Source organism: Notechis scutatus, chromosome 3, assembly GCF_049901735.1.
Source record: "Notechis scutatus isolate UNSWTSFEM ecotype Mainland chromosome 3, rNotScu1.2, whole genome shotgun sequence".
In the NCBI taxonomy this organism is placed as follows: Eukaryota; Metazoa; Chordata; class Lepidosauria; order Squamata; family Elapidae; genus Notechis; species Notechis scutatus.
The window spans coordinates 37,339,569-37,358,692 of NC_142011.1; the positions used below are offsets into that span (position 1 = coordinate 37,339,569).

A 19,124-nucleotide genomic window follows, 5' to 3' on the forward strand; every position below is an offset into this window, starting at 1 on the left:
TTTTTTTAAGCAAACAGGAACCATGGTCAGGATGACTACTAAAAGGCAACTAAATTTCACGAGGCATTTTCATTGAGGCGCTCCAGTCATAGTAAGAACAGGTGTTGGTACAGTATATGATTTTATCAGATGTCTCCTGGTCTGATAGCCCATCCATGCACAAATGAAAGAAGTGACAAACTGTAAGGAGAACAAAAGCTTCCCTTGGCTAATTTCCGTGACTATTTTGCTCCAATTTCTGTCAAGGAAGACTGCCAATAGTAAAAGACAGAAAGAAAGCCTTTTTTCCTCTCTAACCTCTGGAAGTGTAGAATCTCACTTAGCTAGATCATTGCAACAGCTGTGTGTCTTTTCTTTGCAGTTTATTTTCCATTCTTGTTCTTCATAAAGGGCCTTTCTAGTCACAGGAGAGGTCATCCTTCAATTACTAATTGGCTGTGTTTTCTCTGTCTCTTTCTCTCTGTTCCCTTATGTATTTCTGTGCTTTTTTTCTTTTTGGCTTCCAGAGAAACACAGGTCTACTAATTACCTTCAGTTTTCTTTTATAGTGCTATTGACAATTAAATATGGAAGATGAAATTGGCTGATATAAAATGCTACCTTTTGTTTCACTGATTGGATTAAATGAAACAAAGCAAAAAAAAAAAAATAGTGATGTGCATTAAGCCAAAACAACACACCTTGATAAATAAACTTTTTGAAAATGATCTCCCCAAAGAAGGCCACTTCAGTTTTGAAGCAAAGGCATAATGGAGACCTACTGATGTATTTATATCATGCTCCTTGTTGAGGGCCTTACACTTGCTTTTACGAGGATACAATATTGCAATGGAAGTGGGAGCTCTGTTTTAATCCAGTTTCTTTGGGAAATTAGAAAATATTAGAATTTAATGTTTTGTTGGCTTATTCTGTCTGGGGCAGCCATCCCTTTATAATGGGCCTTGGAAAGTGTGGAATCTGCAGTTTCTCGGGAGTACTTGTGAGGTTGATAATTTGTAAAGTGTTTGTGTCTATAATGCCCTTCTCTTCCTTTTCTGTGCTCTCTTTGTCATCGTTCTGTGTTGTTCTGTCACCATCTTTTCTGACTAACGTGGATGTCAACACACGGTAGGTCCTATTCAAATGTCAACTCCCTTTGAGGCACAAAAGGGACAAGGGAAGAGGGTTTATGGGAATTAGTCAACCGAGGGCCCACGTTCCATATTTAGACTTTGTATAAATGATAGTTAAAATTAATGTTCTACTTTAAGTGAGAAAAATTTTAAAAAAATCTTTCATTTCTGGTTAAGAAAATTTATAATTAGCTAATCAGAATGAAGTCCAATCAAAATTCAAGGTGCACTAACTGAAACAGACAAAATATTTTATTGTGTTACCTGTATATCTCATCAAAGCTGAAACTCTGCATGGGTTGAGTTCATGGAGGAAGCATCAAAAAGGCCTCTCAATGACACTATGAAGGTCTAGGTATGACAGGTAAAATGCTGAAAGAGTTATCCAGCATTATTGGCCTTGAGAACAGACATTAATATTCATTTAGCCAAATCTAATAAAATATAATTTAGAAGTCTGAGAAAGAATAATGAATGTTTGCCTTGGATAATCTGCATGCTTATGCATGTATGAGTGTTTGAATCTTTTTTAAAAGTTAAATAAGAAAGAAATCATTGGGGTTATTTAAGATTTCCATTTATTTGGAAACCCCTTCAATGAATTTCTTTATGGACAATGCATTTCTAAGCTGCTTTGTCTGCCTTGGCTACTCCATTTCCCATAGATTTCTCATTGGAGATTGGTATCATTTGCTGGCTGTTACACAAGCCTGACTTCTTCCATGATATATATGGATACATTTAACCATGTTGGCTGAGGAATCCAGAAAATTGCCGACTAAAATATTTAGTAGCTGCCAGACAGGAGAAAGCAGAATTACACTAATACCACTGTTGCAGTGCTTTCCCTGAAAAATTGTCGAATTCATAACTACTGATTAGATAAGAATTTAAGTGTTAATTATATGTAAGATGTTTGCATTTTTTTAAAAAAAAAATTATCGAAGTATTCAAGCCGTATCCTTCACTAAATCTATCAACAAAGAAGAGATAGATTCTCTGCACATTTGAGATGTGTATGAGAGGAATAAGAAAGTTGCATGTTAGTTTTCTAAATTAAAATGACGAAGAAACTCAGTTCTCTCTCCCCTTCTCATTTGGGCTGGAAAGCCACATTCTATTCCTATGGTAAATCTGAGTTTCTATACTAACATAAGATATTGTATATGTGCGTGTGGAACAAGGCTCTTGATGTATAGTCACTCTTTATGGAAACATGTGCTCCTATTTCTTTCCTAGAACAAACAGGATGATGATGATGATGATGGAGATGAGGAAGGAGAAGGAGAAGAGGAAGAGGAAAAAGAACCAGAGAATCTGGGCAAACTGCAGTTCTCCCTAGATTATGATTTCCAGGCCAACCAGGTAATGTATACACATTAATAAATGTAAATAAAAAAAAAACTTCATTCTAACTTCCTCCACTGAGAGTGATAATGAAGACAGAAGTTTAAAAATTCTTAAGAAAATAGGCTTGGAATTGCTGCCAGGTCTTGGGTAGCTCTAGACCAGTCTGAAAATAGCACTAGTAGTGCAATAGTCATCCTGATGGTGTGAAGGAATATGGAAACCTAGAGAAGAGTGAAATCTTGATTTAAAGCATTAAGCTATAAGTGCATTCTCTGAGTACTGGAAGCCAAGATGGTTTCAGAGTGGCAGCTATCAAATTGGCTGTAGTTGCCTCAGCTCTTCTGATTTCTTCAGGCTCCTGGATCATTGCACATCTGCAGATCCCCATTTGGGAAATGGCACTTCTGCAGAGGTCTTATGGCTTGTTGGTAGATATTCAAGGTCTGCGACAGATAGCATGAGGTACCTGTGAGAACTTTGGACTTTATTGTAAACTCTCCATTGATTAATCTTGCGTGAGAACAGAGTTTCTGGATATAGATCAACAGAATAATATGGGGCAAACTGGTTGATATTTGTATTTTAAAAATATGGGCTTCCATCAGGTAGCACCTCCTTACCTTTATCACAGAAATTAACAAGATGCTCCTTGGGATTTTGATATGTTGCCAACAGCAGTAGGGGAAGGAGATTTTCAGAATGTACCAGGATGTATGAATATAAGTATAGAGGAACATAATATATCTGCCTTTTTGGATTTGATGATATAGATACTTTAGTCATGTCTTTCTATAATGTTTTCATTACAAGAATAGGAAGTCTATTTTTAGAGTTTCCTATTAGGTAAACTCCTGGGGTGTGCTGACAACTTTTATGCAGTTACCTCTGACAAATAGTCATCATACATAAAGTGTTACTAAGGTTCTACATATTGTTATCTTAGCAGGTAAACAATAGCTCAGTGCTGAATGTAAGCATCAGATTGCCACAATGTTTAATTTATTGTTTTTATTCTATTTCAAAGTTTATTTCTTTCTTTTTAAGGACTGAGTATATATACTTTTGATAGTGCTGTGATCATAATATAATGAAAAAGATACAATGACATTTCTCTATCTAGAAGGCAAATTCCTAGGAATTCTTGATAGAGCAGGTGAATGGCTTACCTGAATATTTCTAAACTGCAATTTGCACAGATTATAAGATATTAGAATATTTTTTTCTATTTATGCCTAATTATGAACCATATGCATTTCTTCAAATGAAATTCAATGTAGCATTAACAGCTCTGCCCCCTTCCCCCAAACAACAGAAAAAAGGCTTAAGAACTGGATAGTAATATAAGTGAGTTGTACATTAAAGATAGGAGGATTAAATCAGATAGTTTCCCACTTTGATTGGAACATACTGTTTCAAGATCATTCTTTCTTTCTTTCTTCTTTTTCTTTCTTCTTTCTTTCTTTCTTTCTTTCTTTCTTTCTTTCTTTCTTTCTTTCTTTCTTTCTTTCTTTCATTCATTATTTATTTCTCAACAGCTCACTGTTGGAATCCTCCAAGCAGCTGAACTGCCAGCATTGGACATTGGAGGTACATCTGATCCTTATGTCAAAGTCTTCCTACTTCCAGACAAAAAGAAGAAGTATGAGACCAAAGTACAAAAGAAGACCCTCAATCCAACCTATAATGAGACTTTTGTCTTTAAGGTAAGATTTCTAATCTGGATATTCTTTGCATGGTTAGTATGTTGGCTTGGCTATTTTGCCTTCAAAATAATTTATGTACATCAGTGATCAATACCCAGCCTCACCCCAAATGGAACTCAAAAAGAAAAGGCTGATAATGAAATGCTGAAGCTGGAGGTAGCAAAACTAATACTTGAAACCATATCAAACAACAGGACATTATTCCTATAATAAATAGTCTACCAGTAAATGAGAACTGAAACACAATGGAGAAAAAGAATAAGAAAGTTGATTGAAATTTTAATAACAAGAATTAAAATGGCTGGCAGGGCTCAACACTGCCAGGATACTGGAAAAGTTGTCTAAACAATACGTGACTAGCAATTATGTCTTAGGAAATAGATATTAGTAGCACTGTGATTAAATTCTCAAAAAAGTTTAGTTTTAAGCATTATGCTGTAAATTATATACGGTATGCCAATTTACATGTTAGTAGTACTGTGATTAAATTCTCTAAAAAGTTTTCTTTTATGCATTACTGTATGTCAATACATGTGTTAGTAGTGCTTAATTAGTTATCTAAAAAATTTAATTTTATGCATTTTATGTAGTTCATTTTGAAGAAGCAATCTTATTTGCTTCACTGAGGCAAAAATGCTACCCATTTGTCTTGATAAAGCAGTTTAGGTGGCCACTAAATTCTGTAGGCCAATTTTTTGGAATATGGACATAATATAAAGATGGGAATAATATTTGTCAAAGCCAACAATGAAAGCTTTTCAGCCATTACCCTTGAAAAATACTGCTGTCCTCTAGCAACAGCAATAGCACTTAGACTTATATACCACTTCCCCGTGCTTTTACAGCCCTATCTAAGCAGTTTACACAGTCAGCAACAATCTGGGTCCTTGTTTTACCCACCTTGGAAGGATGGAAGGCTGAGCGACTTTGAGCCTGGCGAGATTCGAACTGCCAAATTGCAGGCAGCTGGCAGTCAGCAGAAGTAGCCTTCATTACTGCATTGCAACCACTGCACCACAGTAGCTCTAGTTAATGATGTGGATGAGACATGCTAGCTAGGAACTTCTCCAAGACATTGTGGTTAGAAGACCTGCCTGACTGCCTAACTCCTAATGCCCAGGAGTTTCACTTTGCCTTAGAAGCAAGGATGCCTCTATTACTTCATCAAACAGTTCTGAAGATGTATTATGTCTGAGCCTTCGTTGAAATAAACACTCCTTTGAAGTTTCATACAGTCCCCTAAGCATGTGAGAATATAAGCAATATTATGTTTTTATAACTTTCTGCTAAACAGAAAGTGGGCAGATCCATTTTTTCTATAGTTTAATATGAATGTCTGTCTTTAGACCATTCATTAACAGTTTCAAAGCTTTTTTTTAATTACTAGGAGAATAAATAGAAATTTTAAAATCCAGGTATGAAGTAGTTTATGCATTTTTCTCCTCTTGCGTTGCAAATTTTGAGACAATTTTATTAAGCTGATTCTCATATTTACTCAACATACTAGTGGAGTAATTTTTAATTAGTAACTGGATTTTAATCATGCTTTCCTTCTTTAAAATTCAAAATATTTTGAAGACAATGTATTATTTAAAACAACAAATTAAAAACAAAGCAAAATAAGAAATAATTTGAGGCAAAATAAGCATCAAGTCAAGCCAAAGATCTTTCTACACAAAGATCTGGTGATTTTTCTAAGGCTTTTAGATGCAGGGAGATGGCTTGTATTATTACAAAAAAGTTCCCCTTTAAAGAGTAGTAAAAAAGAAAGAAAACTCTTTACCAGTTTATCTTGAAAGGTAACGTGATGCCCTTGAAATCTTAAAAGTTTATTACTGCTTGAATGGTATTCTAAAGAGGAGCTTCCACCTAAAACTAATGAATAAGTACTTCAGTCCACCATTATTTCATAATGAATATACTAGAAATTAAAGCAAGTGAGCCACAGCCACTTGCTTCTACTTTTTGAAAAGTTGTTCTTTTCTTGGTACAAAAAGTGGCTGACCATTTTTAATCCTAGAATCAGAATGTGAATGTCAGTTTAGAAACACTGGATCTATTTGTAATCCTCCAAGCTTTTGTACATTTTTTTCATTGTTTTCTTCCTCTTTTGCAAGGGCCTTAATCAAATTTCATGAAATTAGGCATCCCATATCACAAGATGAAAAGAAAGTAGTCTCTTCCCTATTTCTTTGTTGTCATGTAGTGAAGATCCAGATTTTTTGCACCCAATATAGATTATGGCTACACAAGACCTTTCTAAAAGGTTTATCAATGTTTCCTTTCAATTGCTAAATATAGCAATAGCAATATATTGGCCAATATACCACTTTATAGTGCTTTACAGCCCTCTCTAAGTGGTTTTACAGAGTCAGCATATTGCCCACAACAATCTGGGTCTTCATTTTACCCACCTCGGAAGGATGGAAGGCTGAGTCAACCTTGAGCTGCTTAGAACAAAGTCCTGGAGTGAGCAGTGAGTTAGCCTGCAGTACTGAATTCTAATCTCTGCACCACCACAGCTCTACAGAAATGCTATATTATTGAAAAAGTTCCTTGACTTTTGTTGTAACAGATTCCATACCAAGAGCTTGGTGGGAAGACTTTGGTGATGGCCATCTATGACTTTGACCGATTTTCTAAGCATGACATCATTGGGGAAGTCAAGGTACCCATGAATACTGTGGACTTAGGACAACCCATTGAAGAATGGAGGGATCTAGAGAGTGCAGAAAAAGAGGAGGTAAGTGTTTTCTTCACTTGCTGTTTGAACTTCAGTTGTGAAATATGGATTTAACTTTCTCTACAAAGAACCTAGAGGTGGTAAATTTGGGATAGTCTCATGGTCTTGGGAAGAAAAAGTCCCTGCTAGCCAGAACTCCCATACTTGAGCAGTTGAACCATGCTTGATCTCTAACCAGTCTGCATCTTATCTCTCTGCTGTTAAGCTGTTAGGGAAGTGATGGGCCCGCCCCTAAAACCTAGTTCTGGTTTATTACCTTGTTTGTAGAAGAAGGCTTTGGATTTAAAATGCAGCACTATTATGTGTATAGCTAACTACTTTGTAGGGGAAGTTGTCCTCCAAAACTAACAACTTCATATAATATGTTTTGTGCTACAGCTCTCATTAGTCTCAGTCAGTGTGATCAAGAACAAGCAGCAAGGATGATATCTAAAAACCCATCTGTTTCTAGAGCACTTCTGGGAAACTAAGTAATCCTATGTATCCTTTGCATTTGGCACAGGGAAATTCACTTTTCCAGCCAAAGGAAGAGTAACAATAGACGGTAGAATCAACAGTAGACGGCTGGTCTCCCCCATATAAAAACTGCCTCAAAACAACACATTACAAATAAGATAGTTACATTTCTTTCTATCATAGGCACAGATAATTCATAAGACACAGTAGGAGCTTTGAGTTCATTGTTTTCCAAATTTCCGTCAACAGCCAGAGAAACTGGGAGACATCTGTATCTCATTACGATATGTACCCACTGCTGGGAAATTGACTGTCTGCATACTGGAGGCCAAGAATTTGAAAAAGATGGATGTTGGAGGACTTTCTGGTGAGTGAAAATCAACAACATATCCACTAGATGACACTTCTGAGCTATTCCAATATCTGTCAGTACAAACAAATAGTTCCCCTTCAAGCATTCTGTAGTCAAAAAGACCATTAGAGAGCAGCAGAGATACAGAAACCTCAAATACTATTTGCCATCTAGTGTTTTTCTGTGTACTTTGTAGACTAGTTAATATGCTTACTTTCTTTTGCAAAATCTTTGAGTTCAAAGCTTCTTTACTTTTTTGACATGAAAACAGTTACCAGCCCATGTGCTTGCTGGGAAATCTTCATGAATAGTGGCTAGATTCAGGGATGAGATGCTACCGGTTCTGCCTGGTTCTAAAGAACCGGTAGCTCTGAAGAGCAGCGGACACCAAACCAGTTTTGTGTTTGCTGCTGTTTGGCCCACCTGCCTGCCCGGGCTCTTACCTGTCCTTTATTTCCTGCTTTTTCAACCTCAGCTGCTTTGCGCGGCACAACTGAGGTTGAAAAAGCAGGAAAAAAGAGGCTTTTCAAACACTGTGCACCCGTGCACAGTGCTTTTCAGCTGTCCAGGCAGCACAGCTGATGATTTTTTTTACACGCTTGTAGTCACCAAACCAGTAGTAACACTGGTTGAATCCCACCCCTGGCTAGATTCCAAGGTACACAATGAATGTGGGCAAAATGCTGAATCGGAAGGAAAGGTAGCAACACTACTGGATCTTCTTGTCCATTTGTATTTTAAATTACACGTCCAGTTCCTTCTTATAATTTTCTTAACAAAAGAAAGAATCCAAGCATATTCAGAGTAGGCAAGACAGAATGATATACAACCCCTGCCAACCAATAAACTTCATTTCTCCAAAATTCTTACAATAGTATAGTTAACTAAATATGTTAATGAAATATCTGGAAACCAAAAACTAAGCTTGGAGACCACCAGGAGACCACCAACAGTGTAATATTTATTTATTTTATTTATTTATTTGATTTGTCAATCGCTTACAAGATAATAGGTATAAGTATAAACATAGTTATGAATATATGAAATGGATACATATAAGAAAAATTAAAAAAATCAATAGGACAGGGACACTAGGCATGTTGGTGCGCTTATGCATGCCCCCTACAGACCTCTTAGGAAAGGGGTGAGGTCAATAGTAGACAGTCTAAGGTTAAAGTTTTTGGGGTTTGGGGAAAAAACCACAGAATCAGGTAGAGTATTCCAGACATTGATCACTGTTGCTGAAGTATTTCCTGCAATCAAGTTTGGTGTGGTTAACCTTGAGTTTGTATCTATTGTGTGCTCTTGTATTGTTATGGTTGAAGCTGAAGTATTCATTGACAGGTAGGACATTGCAATGTATGATTTTATATACTATACTTAGATCGGACAGAAGGCGGCATAGTTCTAGGTTTTCTAGGTCTAGAATTTCAAGTCTGGTGGCATAAGGTATTCTGCAACGAGTAGAGGAGTGGAGAACTCTTCTTGTGAAATATTTCTGGACTTTTTCAACTGTTTAATATCGGATACGTAATGTGGGTTCCAGACTGATGAGCTGTATTCGAGTATTGGTCTAGCAAATGTTTTGTATGCTCTAGTTAGTAGTGTGATATTACCAGAGAAAAAGCTACGTAGGATTAGGTTAACAACTTTTAATGCCTTTTTGGCTATGTAGTTACAGTGGGCTCTAGCACCTAGATCATTAAAGATGAGTACTCCAAGGTCCTTGACAGAGTTATATGCCAACCCTTAGATACACATACAATATTATCTACTTTTAAAATTATTCTGGCCAGATGTTTTAAAAGCTGGGAGAGCATAGAACAAATATGATCCCCCCAAATGTACATTTGATAGCTTGCAGATGCATCAAATTAGTATTCCACAAAGATGGGCCTTAGATAGACATTTTCAGAAGAATTTTCCTGCAAATCTTAACCATCAACAGTTTCATAGCATGGAGGTAGTCTTTTAGACAGTCAAACTTTAAGCCATTGAGGACTTTAAAATAAATACAAATATATTAAATGATGCTTGGTAAGCAACTGGCAATCAATATAGAGATTTCTGTGTAGGCATCAGAAAATACCATATAAAATACTTAAAATAAAAAGCATAAAATACCAGTCAACCTGCTGCAACTTCTGAATATTTTAAATGTAAGTCCCAATAGAATGCATTTTACTCATAGACTCATGGATCTTCTGGTCCAATGCCTTCATTGGACTAAGAAAATTTATACCATCTCAGACATACAAACCTCCAGTGCTGGAGTGCCCACAATGCCAGGGACAAGTTTTTCCTTTTCTCTTCATAGCTATCAAGGTAAAAAAAACAACCTCATTATTTCAAACGTGGACTCCCTATGTAATCTATCCACTGGCTCTTGTTCTACCCTTGAACATTATCTATACCCTCTTCCTTGTTGACAGTCCTTCAAGTATTGGAAAATTGCTTCTTGTTAAAGGCTGTCAGACATGAGCTTTACTCATAGTCCTCATTCCTTTTTGAACATGCAAAGATGCTATTTCATCAACAAGGCAGAGCTCTCATAATCTAATAGAACTAATTCACCAAAACTACAGTTTAAAATTATAGAATATGCAGGGAAAGCTCACTTCAGATGTTTGGCAACTAAGTACAGAAAGGCTGGTTCTGAATGTAAGAATAAACCTGAGGTTCCTTTTTCCTGAATCTATTGAATGATGACTCAAAAACTCATGAAACACCGCCACCCCCCCATTCTCCATAGTCTTTCTATGAACCACATGGTCTTAATCTCTGACTAGTGAAATCCCTTTTGGATCTCTAAGGAAAATGTTTTTCTACATTTATTTAAAAAAAATAACATAAGGAAAAGTGCTGTTTTATACTGAATCCTGACAGCTGCTTTTTTCTGATCTCAAACTTGAATAATTATCCAAATATAAAATAAAAACATATTTAAGCTAACTCTGTATGTGGTCTGGTGACTCACTATCTAAATTTTTAGAGGATCTTGCAATCATGGGTTTGGAAGGGTTAAGAAGCAATGGAACCTTTGTCTTCTGTGACTTAAAAATTCATGTTAACAAAGTTTACATTATTTCTTTTCTGCTTTCCAGTATTCATGCAAAGAAATATAAAAGGAAAAGATTTTTTAAGCAGAAAGATTGGTTTAAAAAGAAATAAAGTGAAGTTCTGACAAAGTAGGAAAGAAATAAAACAATACCCTGGAGTGAAGCAAGGAAAAACCTGAAAAAAATAAGGAACTTGGGCAAGGCAAGGCAAAAATCCACTCACTTGGTTGTTTTCTTGCAGACATTTCATTGCCCAAACTAATTAACATCATCTGTAAATAGACTAGACAAATAAATAGGACTTCTCTGGAAATCTAGAAAACAAGTTGTACAGTGAAAATGTACTGAAGCCTTGATAGAAAAATATATCAGAATCTTGCAGAAAACATAAGAACAGAAGCCACACTCCCTTAGATCAAAATTCTGATCCATCTACTCCAGCAGCCTTTTCTCACAGTAACAAACTAACTACACAACAAGTGTCCCAGCAGAAGGCTTCATACGCAGTCATTCTGCCATCAAGGTTAACAGCCATGAATACCCATGACTTCCATGAATTGGTCCAACCTTTTTGAAGTCAGCCAAGCTGGCAGCCAGCATTACATCTTGTGGCAGAAACTTCCAAAATCCAACAACATATTCCATTAAAAATATTTTCTCTATTGAAGGATTCGGTTTCATAGAGTGACCTCTGGTTGAAATATTTGGGGCAGGGGCAATTGTCCTTTCATTCACTTTGTATATGAGAGATAATCTCCAGATAGCCTGTTCTTGAGGTTTTATCTATATCTTTGAATGGCTTGTTTATGTATTTATTTAGTTTTGATTGTAAAATTCTATTGTTTCAGATCCTTATGTGAAAATTCATCTGCTGCAGAATGGCAAAAGGCTTAAGAAGAAGAAGACTACAGTCAAGAAGAAGACCCTGAATCCCTATTTCAATGAATCTTTCAGCTTTGAGATTCCCTTTGAACAGATACAGGTTCCCATTTTTCTCATTTGAGGGAGTGGGATTATGCAGGCAGCTCCCAGAAAACTTTGAGTTGGCATATTTCTCCATTGTCTCCCACTGCTTCACAAAGCACAAGAGGCAGATCCATAATCGGAAACAGGCAGTTCTCCATCAATGATGGTTGAACCTTGGAAAGGAAATGGGTTCAAATGCAGCTGGTGTCTCTCCGATATCTTGAGTAATTTATCATCATGGCTATGGCATCATCCAGACAGTTGGCCATGCTGGATGGAGATGGTGATAGCTGTAATCTGATATATCTAGAGGGTGTGTGTTTGGAGCAGTACATGATTCCCTTTCTCCTCATTCCTTCTCATTTTATGCCCCTTTAATAAAAGTTTACTTGTAAGGTTGTACAGGGAACCTTTCAGCAGAGTGGGTGGGGGAGGATAATCCAATGATTCTTTCACAATATTCTTTTGTATCGGACAGATCTTTTGTGGCGCTCAATAGGCTAGAAATATTATAAAGATATAAGTTTAATTTATGTATCTTTCTGAAGCCTCTACTGCACTGGGACCAAGGAAGTGAAACTGTATATTGCAGCTCTGATTTAAAAATTTAGTGTTTTCTACTCGGTTACGTCCAAGTCTGTGGTCATGCTTGTTGGGAATCTGGAGAATTAATAGTCTTACCAAATATAGAGGACTCAGATTGAGAAGGTTAAAATTTTTATAAAGGACAGGCAGTCAGGCAAGCAAGCTGATTAATTGGCTAGCTATTGAAGCCCTTTGCCAAATATCTTTGCTGATGTTGTCAGTCACATTAACAATTCCTACATTTCTTTCATATTCTCTCTCTCTCTCTCTCTCTCTCTCTCTCTCTCTCACACACACACACACACACACACACACACACACTGTGAATAAGTTCCTCTTGGATTTAAATCTATACGCGGAATATCAGCATGTAACAGAACATAACTTTATCATGAAAATAGTATTTCTTTTCTCTTTAGAAGAACATTGGCCTAGCTTCAGCCAGAAATGATATTTACCTGAAGAATTCTTTCTACTTAAATCTTCTCATTGGAGATTTTCTGAATACTCTAAATATTTAATTTTATTAATTTACTAAATGAACTATAACATGTATTATTCACTTTTTATTATAGTCATAACTCTAGTGTGGGGTACAAAATAAGATTAAAATAATAAAATCAGAGCAAGTGACTAGAATTATAATATTAAGCTAACAGATTAAAATATTAAAACCAGAACGACAACAGCAACCAGGAATAAAGCAGCATCAATTCATGTAAAAGTCTGGATGAACATGTTTTCTAGCACCAGCTACAACTGAGAAAATACTAAAGTATATTTTCAAGATCCTCTCCTCTTCACCCATGAATTATCTCATAGATCTTACTGAAAAAGCAAAAACAGTCCTAGGTTGCATTAATAAAGGGATAGAATCAAGATCATATGAAATATTAATACCACTTTATAATGCCTTGGTAAGACCACACTTGGAATATTGCATCCACTTTTGATCTCCACAATATAAAAAAGATGTTGAGACTCTAGAAAGAGTGCATAGAAGAGCAATAAAGATGATGAGGGACTGAAGGCTAAAACATATGAAGAGAGGTTGCAGGAATTGGATATGTTTAATTTAATGAAAAGGAATAGGGATGACATGATAGCAGTGTTCCAATATCTAAAGGGCTGCCACAAAGAACAGGGGTCAACCTATTTTCCAAAGCTCCTGAAAGCAGGATGAAAAGCAATGGATGAAAAGCAGCCTAGAGAGAAGGAGAAATTTCCTGATGGTTAGAACAATTAATCAATGGAATGGCTTGCCTCCAGAAGTTGCAAGGGCTCCATCACTGGAGATTTTTAAGAGATTAGACAATCATTTGTCTGAAATGATGTAGGAACTCCTGCTGGAGCAAGGGGTTGGACTAGAAGGCTTCCACAGTCCCTTCCAACTCTGTTCTTCTGTTAATTTGGCCTTACTAATGATCTCTGTTTTCTTGCTTCTCTCCAGAAAGTGCAAGTTGTAATTACTGTCCTGGATTATGACAAGTTGGGAAAGAACGAAGCCATTGGAAAAGTCTTTGTTGGCAACAATTCCACAGGCACCGAGCTCAGGCACTGGTCTGACATGCTTGCCAACCCTCGCCGCCCCATTGCCCAGTGGCACTCCTTGAAACCTGAAGAAGAGGTGGATGCAGCTCTTGGGAAAAACAAATAGGCAGCTCCATTTTCCAACATCACCTAATGAACATTCAAAGTGATCCAGAGCTATCAATACCTCAGTTAGGCAACATTTAGTTTTTGTTCTCTTTTCTAAGCTGCAACACTCTTTCTTTGATGGCTACAAGGGAATCCCGGTGAACTCAAGAGTATCCAGGAAGAAGTGGTTTAAAAGCATGGTGGTTCCTTCTTTTCATATTCTTCCAAGTAGTTGGTTTGCTGCATGTCCCACCATCTTTATGTGTTATTCTCTTCAAGTGTACAGCAAGCTTTTTATTTGGGTTTTCCTGAGACCATCACAAATAACAGCACAAAACAGCTTTGCTTTTGCTTGTTTTGGGAGTTTCCTCCTTAAATGAGACCTTGTGCTACAGGATGATACCAGAGCCTGAAAATGTGAGATGGCCAGATACTCTGTGCTTGGTTTTTTTTTGAGGGGGGGGAGGGGGGAAGCAAGTTGTATGAAAAGGCGCTGTTGCAAAACTGTGTTCAGTAAGGTTTGGCCATTAGCCATCTATCAGGAATATTCAGGAAAAGCAATACTGGCACTGGGACATCTCTGAAGATGTGGATGGCTGGTGGATTAATTGTCTGTAATGAGAGGACTATGGTTTGGGGCATACAAGTTGCCAAATGATAATTGCCCTGTAATAACTAATATAGTGGGTCTTCTGTTAACCTTTGAATGTTCTGTTCTTAATTAGAACAATGGAGTGGTACCAGAAGATCATTGGAGCATGAAATCTACAAATGCATGCTTCTGTGGAAGGCAGAATGCAAAAACGTTCTTTTTCTTGGGGGAAAAAAAAGCCAAACATCATGGGATATTTATTCTAGCCTTCACAAGCTATCGATTTATATGAAAATTTCACTCTTTCTAAGATAGTTATCTTATTGGTAGCAGTGCCAAGCTTAGATGCATCAGAAAAAAGCTATGTCAAGCATCTTAGGCAGCTTTGCAAATTGGATAAAAATGATAGGCCTGGGTTGATTTGCAAACATTTGCTATCATGCCATTTTACTGCCATTCTTCTTTTAAAACCACAATAGACTATAACTCTGTTGAGTGCTGCAGATTGATTGGTGAAAAATGTTTATTTTTACGAATTTGGAACTTAAAGGATGTGAGAGTGAGGACTGTGTGTTTTTCTAATGCTGAAGAGCAGGAACTTGTAGATAAGTGATGGGTTAGAAACAGCAGGAAGGTCCATCTAGTGGCCAGCACAGTGCAATAAGTATCTTAAGGAAGTTTAATTTAGAAAAAAATAAGTACCATCTGTTGGAAACTCCACCCCTCCACCCCCAGTCACATTTAATTAAGGGAGCAAAGCCAGAAATTAGTGGGAAAGTGAATCCCTTCCAACCAAAATACCAAAGATATACCAAAAGCAGCAGGGCCTTCTCTTGTCTGGATGCCAAAACATTCACGATTTCTTTTTGCTAATCCCAGAAAGTCAAGCCATATCATCATTGTTCCCTGGTGCTTGCACTGATCTCTGGAAGAAAAAAACCTGCCCCTGTTTTTTTCTGTAGTGCCAGATACAGATACCTTTTCAGACTGATGGTAGTGGAAGGAGGTTAAATGGAGGCGAGGAAATAAGATTTTTGAAATAAAAACTTCTTTTTGGTGTTCAATATTGTATTAGAATGAATGAAAAGAGGGTGAAATATCAAAACCATGAGCCTAGGAAAGTTTGAGAGAGTAGTTTTTATTATTGGTGACCACTGAATTGCTTTTGTCTGGAATATCTGATCAGGGTTGAAGGAGTAAAGTAATGGTTTTCAGTTATGAGGCTGAGTGAGCAGAGCTCAGACTTGGATCTGACTTGTAAGTACAGGTACAATAGGAACAGATTTTTAAATCAGACAGTTTTAAGAGGAGAGAGAAACAGGAAATCCAGTGTATTCAGCAGTTTTTCCTGGCTGTACCTATTCATCTTGCATCTGGTTCTAAATTCTAACTGTAACCATCTGCCAGCATTGCCTTCAGGAATATTAGTTGCTTTGTCTTTGTGCTAGTTGTGCTCCCTGTAAGGGCCTAACAAAAAGCAGATTGATAATACAAAAAGCATTCCATTCTGGTGCCTCACTGAGTAGTGCTATATATTCAAAGAATAGTTTGTTTCTCAGTCCCTCTTAACTTAGAATATATATATATATATATTTTCTGAGGTTCTCGCGGGTATTTGTATGTGGATCTTTGGTTATTCGGGTTTTCTCCCGTAAGATTGGAAGTATCTAGGCAAGCGTTTCGATGAAGTCTCATTCATCATCTTCAGGCTTGTGTCTTGGCTCTGTGCTTCTCAGAGTGAGAAGCACTGAGAAGCACACTCTGAGAAGCACAGAGCCGAAGACACAAGCCTGAAGATGATGAGTGAGACTTCATCGAAACGTTGCCTAGATACTTCCAATCTTACGTGGGAGAAAACCCGAATAACCAAAGATAGATAGATAGATAGATAGATAGATAGATAGATAGATAGATAGATAATCCAATTAAGAGTGAGGTCATCTTTATCATTGTTGCATCATTTAGACTGCAAATAAGGACCAAAGTAATCAAAGGCCTGCTTGTTCCACTTGTACCTAAAATGTAAACAAATCAAACAAAGTACCCATGACTGAAAGTGAAGCCAGAAGAATTTTTGAGTTTCCTGTGTGAGATCTCTTTCTTTCAAAAAAATCAATGCAAAGGATAGATAGATCATACAGATGAAAATTGAACAATTTGAGTTAAGACAGTTGATTCTAATTCTTAAAGCATTTCATTCAATATGTTGTAGGCATCCTTTATTCTTTTCTACACATTTTCACCTGATTAACTCACTGTACAACTAGTGAGGAGTGAGAAACATCCTGTGTGAGAACCACCTGCTTAAATGCTTCGAAATAAGCTGCCTTGGTATATCCAAGCAGAGAGACAAAACAGTAGAAAGCTTTCTGTGTGCTCTCCCCAAATCCCCTTCCTCGTTTAATTACATCTAAATGGCTGTAATTTTACCTTGGTTCACTGGGTGCATTGGTGAGCTATCACACTTGGAGCTTTGGCCCTAACTACACAAAGGGAATATTGAAATTGTTCAACACTGGCTCTGAAGAAGCGTATGTACTTGTTTATATGCTTAATCAGAAAGATTAGACTTAATAGAACTTTTCTGTGCAAATAAGTTTGATGCAAGCGTGTTCTACAAAGGGGTAAATGAAACCTGTTCCCAATTCCTTTATTGTGCCTCTTTAGCTTTAAATACTGTCATTTGGCAAGGTTATAAGATTTCAAGCATCATTAATGCATCCTAGTGGACTTCTGAAATCAAACATGAGTTTTGGTTTTCAAATTTAGACCTACATCTTCAGAACAGAACTACTCTAAGGTGAGACTGTTCTAATAAGAAAAGAATGAATCTCTCTCCACTAAAAGCAAATGTTGACAAGTAAGGTAACTTTCCTGGTGGGATTATAAACCATTGAGGAGATTGTTGTCATATCATTTCTAAGGTTAGCTGAAAGAAGGGTAAATTTTGCTGATCATATTATTGTTGAGGTTTTTTGCTTTTCAGGGTAAACAGAATTGAAATTAGCCATCATCTCTTTAAAATTGCTGTGAATGAGACTGGGGGAATGGAAGCAGTGCCTCTTAGAGATGCCTATAGTTTGAATAGGGTCTGACAGACAAATTTTTATTTTTGCTGTGATCAATTATAGAACAGTGGTTCTCGCACTTGGCAACTTGAAGATGCATGGACTTCCACTTAATTCTGGCAGTGGAAGTCCACACATCTTCAAGTTATCAAGTTTAAGAAATACTGAATTAAAATATTGTCTGCAGAGACAATAGTCCTTTTGTCTTTCCTTTTTATCACCAGTTGGACTGCAGAATCCTTTCCACAGCTGCAGAATGTGGGATCAGTTCTGGTTTTGCATCCTCCATTGTATGAGTGTAATATTTGCTCTGAGCTGCAAAAATATCCTCATCATTCTGTCATTTATTCATTTCTTAGCTGCTTTTCAAGAGGTCATTATTTAAAGGCAGATATGTTAATTCCAGTGTTAGCAAACACGTGCCATTTTAAATATGTTGATATGTAACTCTAATCTGACCTGAAATGACTTTTTATAGAGCCCTCAAAATTAATATACCTTTCTGGCTTGACAGTTTCTACTTATAAGCTGTATCCATTATAAATCACTCCTTCATTCACACTACAAAACAGATGGCTACCTGAGCTGTTTAACTGCATTGGTGCTTATACCCCAGGATAGTGCGTCTACTCACATTGTTACTTCACATTTGATAGATACTTCTGCATTGTTACTTTTACACAGAAATTGTTAGTTTTGCCAGAAGACAAAAAAAAAAAAAAAGTGCTGAAAGCAATGGCTCTGACAGTCTTCGCTAGTTAATAATATATTAGATGCACTTCATGTTAAAAGGTATATCCAGCCAGTTTGATTGAATCTAGCTGAACATTGGAAAGAAGATATCACTGTGAGGTGTAAGAAGGCTGCTGTGCTCTCACTAGCTTAGAATAAACATTTGAGTATCTTAATTTTTAATGGTTCATAGGACAAAATGGCAACTTCATCATGCAAACCTGCTTTGTTCTTTCTGCTAGCCACCCAGGTTGCCCTATCTGAAAGCAGGGTACTGGAAATATTAATACTAATAAATCAAAAGATACCCTTTTATTGAACTAAAACTTCTATTTCTATGGTTTAAAATGGTTTAATAGTCAGTATATTTTGTTGAGTTCCTTTTCTGTATAAAAGGGTTGAGAAAATGAATCAATTAAGCCATCTAAGCCTCATTCAAATTCCATCATGTGTGTGTGTACTTATGTATAAAATGATTATAGAGATCTAATATTAACATAAATACAACCTTCTTATAAATGATGCATGACAACTAGCACAGTATTTACGTAAAAGCATGCAAGAGCAGAACTCATACAATATGTGGATTATCACTCATTTTCTAGAAATACAGCCAGGCTACAGAATTATTTTTAAAATGTGGTATGAATGAATTTATTTTACCTAACGCAATAGAGGGGGATTGTAAAAAAAAAAAAATCAGAGAGAATGGTTGTAACAACATACATTTATTTTCAATAAAAAGTAATAATTTTTTAAAACAAAAAA

At 36.6% G+C, this 19,124-nt stretch overlaps 1 protein-coding gene across 3 annotated transcripts in view; it reads left to right on the top strand.

The window, feature by feature from the left end:
- SYT2 (synaptotagmin 2) overlaps positions 1 to 15,113 on the top strand; it is a 76,429-nt gene extending 61,316 nt beyond the window's left edge. For all 3 annotated transcript variants that reach the window (XM_087962442.1, XM_087962444.1, XM_087962443.1), the window contains exons 4-9: positions 2,352 to 2,477; positions 3,998 to 4,165; positions 6,741 to 6,908; positions 7,614 to 7,731; positions 11,624 to 11,757; positions 13,777 to 15,113. In XM_087962442.1, coding sequence (XP_087818568.1) covers positions 2,352 to 2,477; positions 3,998 to 4,165; positions 6,741 to 6,908; positions 7,614 to 7,731; positions 11,624 to 11,757; positions 13,777 to 13,983 — 921 coding nt within the window. In that variant the 3' untranslated portion in view covers positions 13,984 to 15,113. The remainder of the gene's footprint in view (positions 1 to 2,351; positions 2,478 to 3,997; positions 4,166 to 6,740; positions 6,909 to 7,613; positions 7,732 to 11,623; positions 11,758 to 13,776) is intronic.
- Positions 15,114 to 19,124: the final 4,011 nt, after the last annotated feature.